General features: G+C 44.7%; 1 protein-coding gene across 4 annotated transcripts in view; it reads left to right on the top strand.

Annotated features, from left to right (window-relative positions):
* Positions 1–6,951, top strand: part of lcp1 (lymphocyte cytosolic protein 1 (L-plastin)) — a 21,755-nt gene extending 14,804 nt beyond the window's left edge. The window contains exons 4-16 of one of the 4 annotated variants that reach the window (XR_015498715.1): positions 144–267; positions 371–503; positions 599–680; positions 789–954; positions 1,411–1,553; positions 1,961–2,056; positions 2,179–2,374; positions 4,655–4,733; positions 4,832–5,185; positions 5,312–5,819; positions 5,930–6,050; positions 6,138–6,262; positions 6,470–6,946. Coding sequence is in view for 2 of the 4 variants with exons in the window: in NM_131320.4 (NP_571395.2) it covers positions 144–267; positions 371–503; positions 599–680; positions 789–954; positions 1,411–1,553; positions 1,961–2,056; positions 2,179–2,374; positions 4,655–4,733; positions 4,832–4,946; positions 5,686–5,819; positions 5,930–6,050; positions 6,138–6,262; positions 6,470–6,602 (1,647 nt within the window). In the remaining 2 variants the exon portion in view is untranslated. 4 annotated transcript variants of the gene reach the window in all.
* Positions 6,952–12,775: the final 5,824 nt, after the last annotated feature.

The following is a 12,775-nucleotide window of genomic DNA, read 5'->3' as shown; positions in this document are numbered from 1 at the left end:
CTAATATTATGTGCTGTCATCATGGAGAAGAGGAACACATCAGCTATTAGAGATGAGTTATGAACACTGTTATGAGCAGAGATGTGCTGGAGTAATCTGCTCTGTTAAACAGAAGCTGAGAAATATCTGTGTGTGCATTTCAGGTGGTTCATGACTTAAAGAGTTCAGAGGTGGCCAAAACCTTCCGGAAGGCCATCAATAAGAAGGAGGGGATCTGCTCAGTGGCCGGAACATCCGAGCAGTCGGGAACACAGCACTCATACTCCGGTGAGTCTCCGCTCTGCTCTACTCTACTGTATCTGCACTCGAATCTACTGTACCTAACTGTGTGTGTGTGTGTGTGTGTGTGTGTGTGTGTGTGTGCGCGCAGAGGAGGAGAAGGTGGCGTTTGTGAACTGGGTCAACAAGGCTCTGGAGAAGGACCCAGACTGCCAGCATGTTCTGCCGATGGACCCCAGCACTGATGACCTGTTCACGGCGGTGGGAGACGGCATCGTGCTCTGGTACAGCAGTGATGGCAGAGTGAAACTGAGGAAGAGCGCGGTACTGCAGCGCTGAGCTCACACCCCTCTCTCTCTCTCTCTCTCTCTCTCTGCAGTAAGATGATCAACCTGTCTGTGCCCGACACCATTGATGAGAGGACCATCAACAAGAAGAAGCTGACGCCCTTCACCATACAGGTGCACACACACACACCACTGCAGCTCACACACACACACACACACACACACACACACACACACACACACACACACACTCTGCTGTATCTCAAACACCGTCTCTAACAGGAGAACTTGAACCTGGCCCTGAACTCTGCCTCCGCCATCGGCTGCCACGTGGTGAACATCGGCGCAGAGGACCTGAAGGAGGGCAGGCAGCATCTAGTGCTGGGACTCCTGTGGCAGGTCATCAAGATCGGCCTGTTCGCAGACATCGAGATCAGCAGGAACGAAGGTACACACTAATAAACTCAGACACACAATGCATTAGTGAATGTGTGTGTGTAATGAGTGTGAGTGTGTGTGTGTGTATAATGAGTGTGAGTGTGTGTGTGGAAGAGTTCATTCAGCTCACTTCACCACAGAGGAACAGAGACCCTACATCAGGGCTGTCCACACTCAGTCCTGGAGAGTTCAGCTCCAACCCTAATCAAACACACCTGCAGCAGCTGATCAAGCTCTGACTAGATATACCAGACACCTCCAGACAGGTGTGTTGAAGGAAGTTGGAGCTGAACTCAGCAGGACAGCGGCCCTCTAGGACCGACTTTGGACACCCCTGAGCTAAAGGGTCTGGAAAACCGCCTTAGTCTCAAGGAGAAAAAACTGTGTGTCAGTGGAGAGATGAGGAGGAGTGTGAACCAATGTTTTGTAAGTGTGTGTGTGTGTGTGTGTGTGTGTGTGTGTGCAGCTCTGATCGCTCTGCTGAGGGATGGAGAGAGTCTGGAGGATCTGGTCAAGCTGTCCCCGGAGGAGCTGCTGCTGCGCTGGGCTAACTATCACCTGGAGGAGGCCGGATGCCCCAAAATCAACAACTTCAGCTCAGATATTAAGGTACTGCGGGATAAAACCACACACACACACACACACACACACACACACACACACCTGCAGAAGCAGATGCTGTCAAGACATTCAGCAACAGCCACTGTTATTATTATCTGTTCATCAACCAACCTAATGGACTCCTGCTAACACATAAAGGGCACCTACGCAACACACACACTGCTGTTTACATCTGTCACTATGGGGACACACAACCGTCTGTAGCTCCGCCCTCTTCTGAAAACACCACAATCTCATTTGCATTTAAAGCGACAGTCACCAAAACTCCAGGATTAGGATCAAAGCCTGAACGGGTCAGTGTCAGAGAGCTGGAGAACATGATCTGTGCAGACACTTATGAATCGGGTCAAACAGGCAGAACAGGTCTCCTTTAACTCAGCGTTTGGTTTGTGCAGGACTCCAAGGCCTACTACAACATCCTGAACCAGGTGGCACCCAAGGGAGATGAAGAGGGAATCCCAGCGATCCCCATCGACATCAGTGGCATACGGGTGAGAGATTCTGCAGCTGATGATGCTCAGTGTTGTGTTCAGCATGTCTGACACACACACACACACACACACACACACACACACACACACACAGTTTAATATCTCCGTCTGTGCGCCGGCAGGAGAAAGATGACCTGAAGAGAGCGGAGTGTATGCTGGAGCAGGCGGACCGGCTCGGCTGCCGGCAGTTCGTCACCGCCACTGATGTGGTGCGCGGAAACCCCAAACTCAACCTGGCCTACGTGGCCAACCTCTTCAACAAGTACCCCGCTCTGAAGAAGCCCGAAAACCAGGACATCGACTGGAGCTCCATTGAGGGTGAGTCTCAGAACACAGAGGATCCTCAGTCTGTCGGCGGCGTGGACGCTTTACACAACACTGACGCGCTTAACACTCATCAGCATCTTAAACCCCTGAAACTCTTTCACATCTAGTGCTTTATTAAACATCTGAACATTTACATGTGTTCATGTGTGTATTATATCCAGCGGTGGACAGAGCACAGCAAAATCATACTCCATATACCAGCGCTTACCTATAGATGTAATGCAGGAGAGGTAAAGTGTCTGCTGTGAATACTAGTCAGAGTATGAGTAAATAGTAGACCCTTTCAGAAGTACTCAAGAGTAGTGAGCATTGTATAAAGCTGATGTGTTCACATTGTGGATGAGTGTGTAAACGTAACATTCTGTAGTGCATTTAGTGGATGCCCAGCACACACACAGCATCATCAGATGCTAATATTAGGTTAGATTTAGGTTGTGATGTCACGTGACCAAAATTCAACATCTAGCCAGCGTCTAAGGACAGCACTATTTTAATGTCCAATAATGAGGTTGATATTTGGTTGATTTTAGGTTGTTAGAAAGTGACCAAAATCCAACGTAGATCCGACATCTTAAACCAGCGTCATATTGACGTCACATACTGACATTCATTCATCAGGTACGGCAACCAAAATCCAACATCTGATAGACGTCATAGTGCTAACGTCCACACAACGTCAAGCTGTCACATCATTAGACGTTGATATTTGGTTGCTTTTAGGTTGGACAGTGATGTCGGCCTGATGTTGAGTTCTGACGTTAACCTGATTTTCATTTCCAAATAAAATGCCGCGTCTCCATGATGTTAGGGTACAGCATCAAGCTGACGTCATGTTGTTGTCTTGTGCTGCTGCATGTTTAAGGTTATTTCAGTCATCATACAGTAAACATCCGTCATCTTCTCATCAGTGGCCTCCTCTAACAGTCTCTGGGTCAGTGTGTGGACAGAGTTTGGTCGTCTTCTCGCACTTTTAATGCTTCCAGACAGTTTGAGGGAGTTCAGTATGATTCAGGAATCTCAGCACTGATCTCTCTAATCCTCCTAGACGAGAGTAAATCCAGTAGTGCTGCAGGATGAAGGACAGCAGTGGAGTAACAGCACTGATACTGCAGTAAACATGAGCTCAAGAGAAAGTGAAAGCGCACATTTATGAAACTACTTATTAAAGTACAATTCCTAAAGGGAAAACTACTCAATTCCAGTCACTGAAGTGTTTGTAATGTGTTAAGTTTCACCACTGATTATATTATCATTGCATCAAATGACAGACAGTGAGCTCCCGCTAGTGTAAGGTGTGTGTACTGCAGTGTGCAGGACAGTAAATCTGACAGTGTTCACTCCTCCGGCTGCTGTTATCAGTCTCACACTAGTGTTTTCCTCTTTCTGAAAGTCTTGTTAACACCATCCTGGAGTCGTTATTTCAGCTAACAGGAGTGGAGAATAATGATGTGCTGTTCTCTCCTATTCACTGCGCTCTGAGTCTACACACTATGAGCACTTCTGCTGCACACACGCATGTGGAGAGGGGAGCATTCAGTATTGTGTCCTGTAAAACAGACCACAAGTTTCAGCTCTCACTGATTTACACTATACTGACAACAGCACAGCGGAGCTCAATAGCCGTGTTTGCTTTTAGAGATGTGAATTATAATATTGCATAAATCATCAGTGAGTGGATGAGCGTCTCCGTCTATACAGTAGAGCATCAGCTCCTGCACAGACATCACTGAGAGACGGGGAGTCTGCTGCACTGAGGGGATTCTCCACTGTACTGTCTGATCTCCTCTAATAAATGAGCTGCGCCTCAGAACACCAAGACCAAACGCAATGAACACGGCGGCTTCTGGAGGTGTGAGATGGGAGCGCAGACAGATGCTCAAGACCAGGGGTCACCAATCTCGCTCCTGGAGGGCCGGTGTCGCTGCAGGGTTTAGCTCTAACTTGCCTCAACACACCTGCCTGGATGTTTCAAGTATACCTAGTAAGAGCTTGATCAGCGTGTTCAGGTGTGTTTGATTAGGGTTGTATCGGAAATCTGCAGGACACCGGCCCTCCAGGAACAAGTTTGGTGACTCATCCTACTCCGCTGTGAGCTATAAAGTCTTGATGCGCATTTTCTAAATGTACACATTTTATTCAGAGGAACCTCTTGTAGACCTTCGTGCATTCTCTTGGAATCAAACCCATGACCTTACCTTTGTGTGTGCTGTGATCTGCTTGGGCTGGGTCAGGGGTCAGATCTCACCTGTGTCTCTGTTGTGTCTCTGTCAGGAGAGACTAGAGAGGAGCGGACCTTCAGAAACTGGATGAACTCACTGGGGGTCAATCCACGAGTCAATCATCTCTATGTGTGAGTGCTGAACCCCTGCATACACACACACACTCTCTCCAGACAACACAACACACACACACTGTTCACACACCTGATATCTTCCTCCTGCTCCTCAGGGATCTTGCGGATGCGCTGGTGATCTTCCAGCTCTATGAGAAGATCAAGGTTCCAGTGGACTGGGACAAGGTCAACAAACCACCATATCCTAAACTGGGCAGCAACATGAAGAAGGTGACTGAGCTGCAGCACACTAACAAACACCTTCACCTGCACACACTCCTGCTGCTGGGATAGACATTCAGATGGGTTAGGCAACGCACATACATCCTCATTCAGGCATGAGATCTGACAGAAGCATTCATCTCACACACTTTGAGTAGTGCCAAATGACTAATAAAAAAAGATGGAGATGTTATAATCATTATCACTCAGAACAGACCAATGAACCTGTTCATGGAGACCTACTGGAGGTTCCTGCAGAGTTCAGCTCCAGCCCTGATCACACACACACACCTGCCTGTGATGGTCAGGTGCTCATCTGCTCCTCATTAACTGGTTCAGGTGTGTTTGATCAAGGTTGGAGCTGAACTCTGCAGGAAGGTGACCTCCAGAAGCATGGTCAGGCACCACTGTGCTGCTCACTATGCACTACATTTGAATGTGTGCTCTATGTAGTATGAATGGAACTCGGGTCTCATATGGCATCCATCCTTAGTCATGATCACATGACCTCCCCACTTCACTTTCATTCATGAATTCTCTCAGGGTGCACTATAAGGTAACGTCTATCAGATGCACACAACAGAATCTGTGCGGAGACAGTAGGTCATCCGGGAACATCTCATACACTGTTTTTGCAATAATATGAAGTCAGACATACCGCTCGGCTCACATGCATGATTTCAGATGCAGCCCTGGTCTAATGTGCCATATATTATATGCATGTTGATGAGTGTGTTTTGCGCCGCAGCTGGAGAACTGTAACTATGCGGTGGAGCTGGGCAAGAAGGAGGCCAAGTTCTCTCTGGTGGGCATCGCTGGACAGGACCTGAATGAAGGAAACCGCACGCTGACCCTGGCTCTGCTCTGGCAGCTCATGAGGAGGTAAAACACACACACACACACACACACACACACACACAAACACAAACACACACACACACACACAAACACACACACACACACACCTCCATCATCCTGCTGTCTGTCTGCAGATACACACTGAACATCCTGGAGGATCTGGGCGACGGGCAGAAGATCATCGATGAGACCATTGTGCAGTGGGTGAACGAAACACTCACACAGGCGGGAAAAGGAACCATCAGCGGCTTTAAGGTGAGCAGAAACACTGCTGACCAACACTGACCACTACAACAACCACAGCACTGACCCCTCCCCTGACCCACTGCCCCTCCCCCACAGGACGGCTCCATCAGCAGCAGTATGCCAGTGCTGGACCTGATTGATGCCATCCAGCCGGGCTCCATCCGCTACGACCTGCTGAAGGCGGAGGACCTGACGGATGAAGAGAAGCTCAACAACGCCAAGTAGGACACGCCCACTTCCCTCATTAGCATATTCATCAATATTCAACCAGTGATATGGGCTCTGTATCTCTGTAGCAGTCGTCACTGCAGGACTCCAGTCAGGCCATTCTGTTAATCCTCCTGTGCTGTAGCTGAAGCTGTACTGAAGCCAGAATCCTGCAGCTGTGTTTAACTCGCATGTGTGTGTGTGTGTGTGTGTGTGTTCAGGTATGCGATCTCGATGGCGCGTAAGATCGGAGCTCGTGTGTATGCGCTGCCGGAGGATCTGGTGGAGGTGAAGCCCAAGATGGTGATGACGGTGTTTGCGTGTCTGATGGCCAGAGGAATGAGGAGGATCTAGAAGCGGATCTCCATTCCACTGGTCGTCTCCTATACTCCATTATACGCCTGAAACAGCTCAGAGTACGCCACGCTGAACTGTGGACACTCACCAGGGGAAATATATTCATAGAAGCTGCCATGAGTCTGGATGATCGTCTTCAAGACCTTACAGTTCAATCAAGCTTTATCTGTGGAGGTCAAAGGTCGTGTGTGTGTGTGTGTGTGTGTGTGTGTGTGTGTGTGTGTGCAGTACAGAATGTTCTGATTTTCGTTCTTTAAATGACAGCAAACAAACATTCAGTCTCTGATTTTAATCTACATGTTGAGATGCCGCTACACAAATAAAAACAGTATGTTTTATAACTCCAGTGTGTGTTTGAGGTTTAATCCAGCTTTACACACACACACACACACACACACACACACACACGGACTGATGTAAGTCTGTTCACACCAAACACAATGACTGAGGATAACGATACACACATGCTTCTGAAGTTATGCAAGCCTGGTATAAAATAAATATGAACATGCGAGCGCCTCAGCTCTGTGCCTTTCCTCTGAACCTGCTGTTAATTCACTCGTGCTGTTTTTATCCTCATACACTCACTAAATCCCCTGCTTGATTAGATCAGAGGTGCCCAAAGTAGAACCCGGGTGCCAAAGTTTGCCCGTGGTAACCTTTGGTTTGGCCCGCCATGCCATCTGAGAAGAGAGGGAGAATGACTGCAGCGAATGAGAAATTTCGTTTATTTGAGGAGCTGAAGAAAAAGCTAAATGAACTAAATGAAATGTTACTTTTAAATGTTGTAAATGAATCAGACTTTGGAAATGTAAAAACTGCCGCTTGACCGATACAGGACAATGCAGAAGACATCGGCGAGCAAATCAAGGCAAAGGCAGGAGCAGCTCGACTAGTATTGGTATCGGTTTGGTTTCAGAATTAGTAAATTAATGATGCAATACAAGAAAACACCATGTGATGGCAGTATTGCACACGCTACAGTGAGTGCAACCAGTCGAATTAGAACACACTCTCGGGTATTAAAATGCACTCGACCATAAAAAATAAAAAACGTCTCTGAACGTCATGTGTTGAAGGAAGAATGAACAACAGAATACTTCTTCACCAATATCAGACAGAAAGCGGAAGGTCTAACATGCCAAGAAGGTATTGCTGCTTTTAAAGACAACAACCTAACCTCGATCACACCGAACACACATTTACGTTCCAAACACCTGAGCTTTTCGCAGTGCGCTTTATTTGTGTGGTCAGGCAATGGCTGAGTCAGCTGGGTATTTTGCGAGAGTGTTGCTGTTGATATTAATATAACTTTATTTTCAGGCTCATTGTTCACATTAACACACTCATAATAACATGACCTGGAATAATAAAGACTGATATTCTTCTTCCATTTCCATTTCCATCTCATAGTTGTGTAATGATTGATAAGAGCATATTAATACAAGCTCAAATGAGAATTGGACTCAAATTATATCATAATTGCAGGTTAAATATGTTAATTTTTCTCATAGAATATATTTTGGATGCATATATTCACTTTAAAAAGTTCTGTTATCAAAGTTCTGTGGTTTTAAGTGTTATGATGATTGATCTGTATATTGTAAAAGCAGTGCACATTAGATTATTGTACATTTGACTGAATAGTAAACTTCAGGAATTATTTTAATGGGTTAATATGAGATTTTATCTATCAGCGATATCTTTTCTATTCGCACACCCAAAGCGAACTTCCACAGACACAGCGATGACGTCACATTCACCGCGCGCACTGAGTTCAGTAACTGAAAGCTGATTGGCTGTTGCATGTTGGTCTCATTTGTAGTTGTAATGCTGTAAATTACATTTGGACAAGCGACAAACTACAACACCACGAAAACCAACAACAACAACAACAACGAGAATTTAAGTGAAGTTTCACAAACTAATTTGGAGAGGAGCACGTGATGTGATTGACCACAGCTGGTCCCTCGTTTATAATCATTAGTTAGCCAATCAGATTAACCCAAACTCACTATAAGCAGCCCGGCTAAAACTACTCCCTTATCCTCATTTTCTGAAGAAACCCTCCATCTCCCCCAATCCTCCTTTACCACAGGGAGCTCTCGAGAACCACCTGACCTCGTACTCCCCTTACAAGCTCAATCGACCAGGCGGGAGCCCTGGGCTCAATTATCTCCGAGCTCAGGGTTCTCTCCCGGGACAGCATGCCAAACCTGCTTACATTTGTCAAACAATATCCAAGTGTGAACTCTTGAAATAAGCATTAGATGTAGCGTTACATAGACGTCGGAAAAATAAGACCTGTGCAGAATATGTAGGACCTACAACAGCCAATTTAAAACTTTATAAGGCCTAAAACTTCAGTGTTTAAATGTTAGAGTTTTTAAGACCCCGCTGAAACCATGTTGACGATATGCAAATAAATAAGAGATGACGCATGGCAAACTGAAGGTAATATGGTCTGGTATATTCAACTTTAGCCCACAATCAAGTTTGGTTTTTGGCCATTTATAAGAAAAAGTTTGGGCACCCCTGGATTAGATAATTAGATTACACGAGCTGGATTCAGTGGTCAGATGAGCGATATATAGTTTATTTTACCGCTTGGAAATGCTGTGTTAGTGAGAAAAATGCAAAACATAATAGGCTCACTGGTTGAACAGTCTGCCATGAGGTTCAATAAGGACTAGCAGAATTCTCCTGACATGTATGAACGCTGTTTCCAGAGGAGGCTCTCTAAAGATCAAGGAAGATGTTGGGGTTCAAGACTTTATCCTTGTACAAGAAACCAGCAAGCATCTTCAAAGATTTGCATGATGACTTTCAGCTGACTGAAGGAAAGGTTTCCTCATTCTGGGTGAAATCAGTGAAGGACTTGACCTGGAGCTTCAGCTTGCCGAATCGGACATCACAGTCATGTGATGAAGATGCAGAATGTGATGCCAGCGGTTTGTGTTTTAGCTTACGTTCTAAGAGGATCAGTCTCTAGAAGATGCCAGATGGTTGGCATCATCTCTTCACAGGTCTTGGATCAGATGGAGTGGCACTCCATGATGATGAGTATCCCCAGGTGGAAATGGAGAATAAGGAATTAGCGTAGCTGCTATTCATGATTTATTTGCACAAGAGATAATAAATGTGAAGGAATGCATCTGTAGATCCTACATCTATGCGCTGCAGTGTGTGTGCTTTACTAAACAGACCGGTCTTTAATCTAGTGTTGAGCTGGGAGAGTGTGTCTGAGCCTCGGACATTATCAGGAAGGCTATTCCAGAGTGTAGGAGCCATGAAAGAGAAGACTCGACCTCCTTTAGTGGACTTTGCTATTCTAGAACCAGAAGCGCTGAGTGTTGAGATCTTAAAGAGCGAGCTGGATTGTAGCACACAGCGCCCTGGGATCAATTAAGAGATGGCTGATATTCAGAGTGTGGTTTCATTTACTGCCACATCTTCAACTAATGCCAGAATCGAACCTGCAACCTGTTACAAGTCAAACTCCCTAACCAGTCCTGTTGTGTTCTGATGTGATGTCTGACTGTTGTCGCCGTGTAATAACTCTAATCATTCAGCGGAGTGATACAGAGCTGTAATGCGCTCTAAACCTGCCGGAACTACATCACCTTTGCCTTAATCTGACAATAACCAATCACCAGAGAGTAACCAGCAGCCAATCAGAAGCCCTGTAGAATAATGTTAGTTAACATCACCTTACTGTAAAATATCTCCAATATTACTAACAGATGCGACATGTTAATACAGGATTCCTAAAAGCTGATATGAACACACAGATGATTGAGTGCATTAAGGCTGGCGTGACACTCTCCTCCTGCCCTGTGTGTCCTCCTGCATGTGTCCTCCTGCTGCTGTGTGTGGCTCTGCAGTAACTCTCCTGAACACTAGATGGCAGTGGGTGTTCCTCTGTGTCGAGTTTCTTCGCTAGTGTTGTTTTTTCTGAATGCTTCCGTAATGTAGCAGTCGCTCAAACTCGCTCATTCAGAGGCGGGAACTGGAGGACGAGCAGCAGCTTTAATCATGAGGTGACCACAGAACAGCAGTGTCCATCTGCAGCTCCTTCACACTCGCTGCATCAGGCTCACACTCGGCACAGCCACCAAGCTGACCAATCACAGAGCTTGCGCTATGCATACTTGCATTTCTTGAGAGGTCAGGCATGGCGAGTGGTGTGCAACCGCACAAAAGCTGCACTGGACCATACGCAGAAGCAGAAATCAGCCATTAGAAGTAATGCACATGGTTAGTCCCCTAATCAACCTTACTGTACAATATTAGCAGCGGCATGTATATATTAGGGGTGTAACGGATCACAACCCACAGTTCAGAGCGTGTGAACTTCCTCTCTTCCTCTGTATTATAAGCGGGCATCAGAAGCTTAAAGTTGCGTAGCGCCATCTAACATCAAGGAATGATTTTGCATCCTCATGCTCGACGCCAGTGAAAAACACTTGGGTTTGAATCCAGTAAAACATCTTGAAAAACACTGACGATAAACGCAAACGAAAAGCGTCCCGGTGTGTATGAGCCTTTAGGCTGTTAATTAAAGGTGTTTCTGTCACTGTGCGTTTATCCTGCATTAATGCATTCAGTGCAAAGCTGCACTAATAAACATTAAAAGATGGTGATCTCAATTCAAACCCGCGCAGCATGACTGATAAATGATGATGATCTGCATATGTTTATTAATCCTTCAAAGCGCTGCAGTTTAATATGCGTTTGATCGAGACAGATTTCGATTTCATACTTTTGCAGTGAGTTACAAACAATTATATAACTCAGAAGTGCTGGAGAACAGATTATAGCTCAGATATGAACACTGGTGTTTATGGTAGGGGTTAAAATCACTGTTTAATGGAACTTGACGCTGGTGAATGTTGTAGCAATTACATCATGTAACCAACAGGTGGCGACAAACAGCCATCAAAAATAAGTCATTGAATTTGCTTTCAGAAATGATCCATCGATAGTGAAACCTGAAGTTTGATGTGTGAATTGTTGAATCATTAATTGAAGATAAATATGATCTGTTGATCAAGATGCTAGATTTCTATATTCAATATTATCAGCAACAGCAGCAAACATAACTTTTTGTTTTGTATTGAATATTTTACTTCTTTCTTGATTTTTATTTGTAGTAAAATTACAGGTTGTCGGATCTGTTTGGTAAAGCCAGTGGGTTTTGCAGTAATATAAATGGAAAGCAAATAACATTTGTCTCCTCCCTATTTTGCTGATCCGTGACTCAAAAACCACAGTGTGATCTGAACCATGAGATAGGGCTGTGCAATTAATCGAAAATCTGATTTTGATTTCGATTATGGCTTCTAACGATTATGAAAAACCATTAATCGAGAAAAACGATTATTGCATCATATACCAAAAGCGCGAAAGACCGCATGCTTATGTGAGTGTGCAACACGCGCACACGCATAAGCACGCAGTCAGCATTCGGTGTCATTCGCACAATAAGACGAGCAGAGGAGCGCAGACATCTAAAATAATCTTAACATGAGCGCTTTAATGGTCAAATAGGTGTCAAAACACGATGTTTAGTGATTATTCATATTAACCCTCATTTGCGTAATAAACAAACGAGTCGAGAATCAAAAGACACGTGAAAGAGAAACCATAAAAGTGACAGTGCGAAATGCTGCCGCCTGATTTATCATTAATCAAACAACGAGAACATCCCTCACTGCTCCTGACTGAAGGATTTCTGTAGCTAAAGTGTTTTTCTTAGGGTGAAGATGCTTAAAGCACAGTTTGTTTTATATTTTTATTGTATTGTATTTATTTCTCTTTCCATTGCAGGGTGGAAAATAACTGTATATATATATAGTCAGAATTATTAGCCCTCCAGAATATTAGCAACCCTTTTCCTTCAATTTCTGTTTAATGGAAAGAAGGTTTTTTTTACTTATTTCTGAACACAATAGTTTTGATATCTCATGTCTAATTACTGATTTGTTTTATCTTTGCTGTGATGACAGTAAATAATATTTTACTAGATGTTTTTTAGAATACAAGCATTCAGATTAAAGTGCAGTTCAAAGGCTTAATTAGAGTAATGAGACAAGTCATTGTATAACAGTAGATTCTTCTGCAGACAATCAAACATAAATTGCTTAAGGGGGCTAATAATATTGACCTTA

The sequence above is a fragment of the Danio rerio genome, chromosome 9 (assembly GCF_052040795.2).
Source record: "Danio rerio strain M-AB ecotype USA chromosome 9, GRCz13ab, whole genome shotgun sequence".
Lineage (NCBI taxonomy): Eukaryota > Metazoa > Chordata > Actinopteri > Cypriniformes > Danionidae > Danio > Danio rerio.
This window is presented reverse-complemented; position numbering and strand designations above follow the sequence as displayed.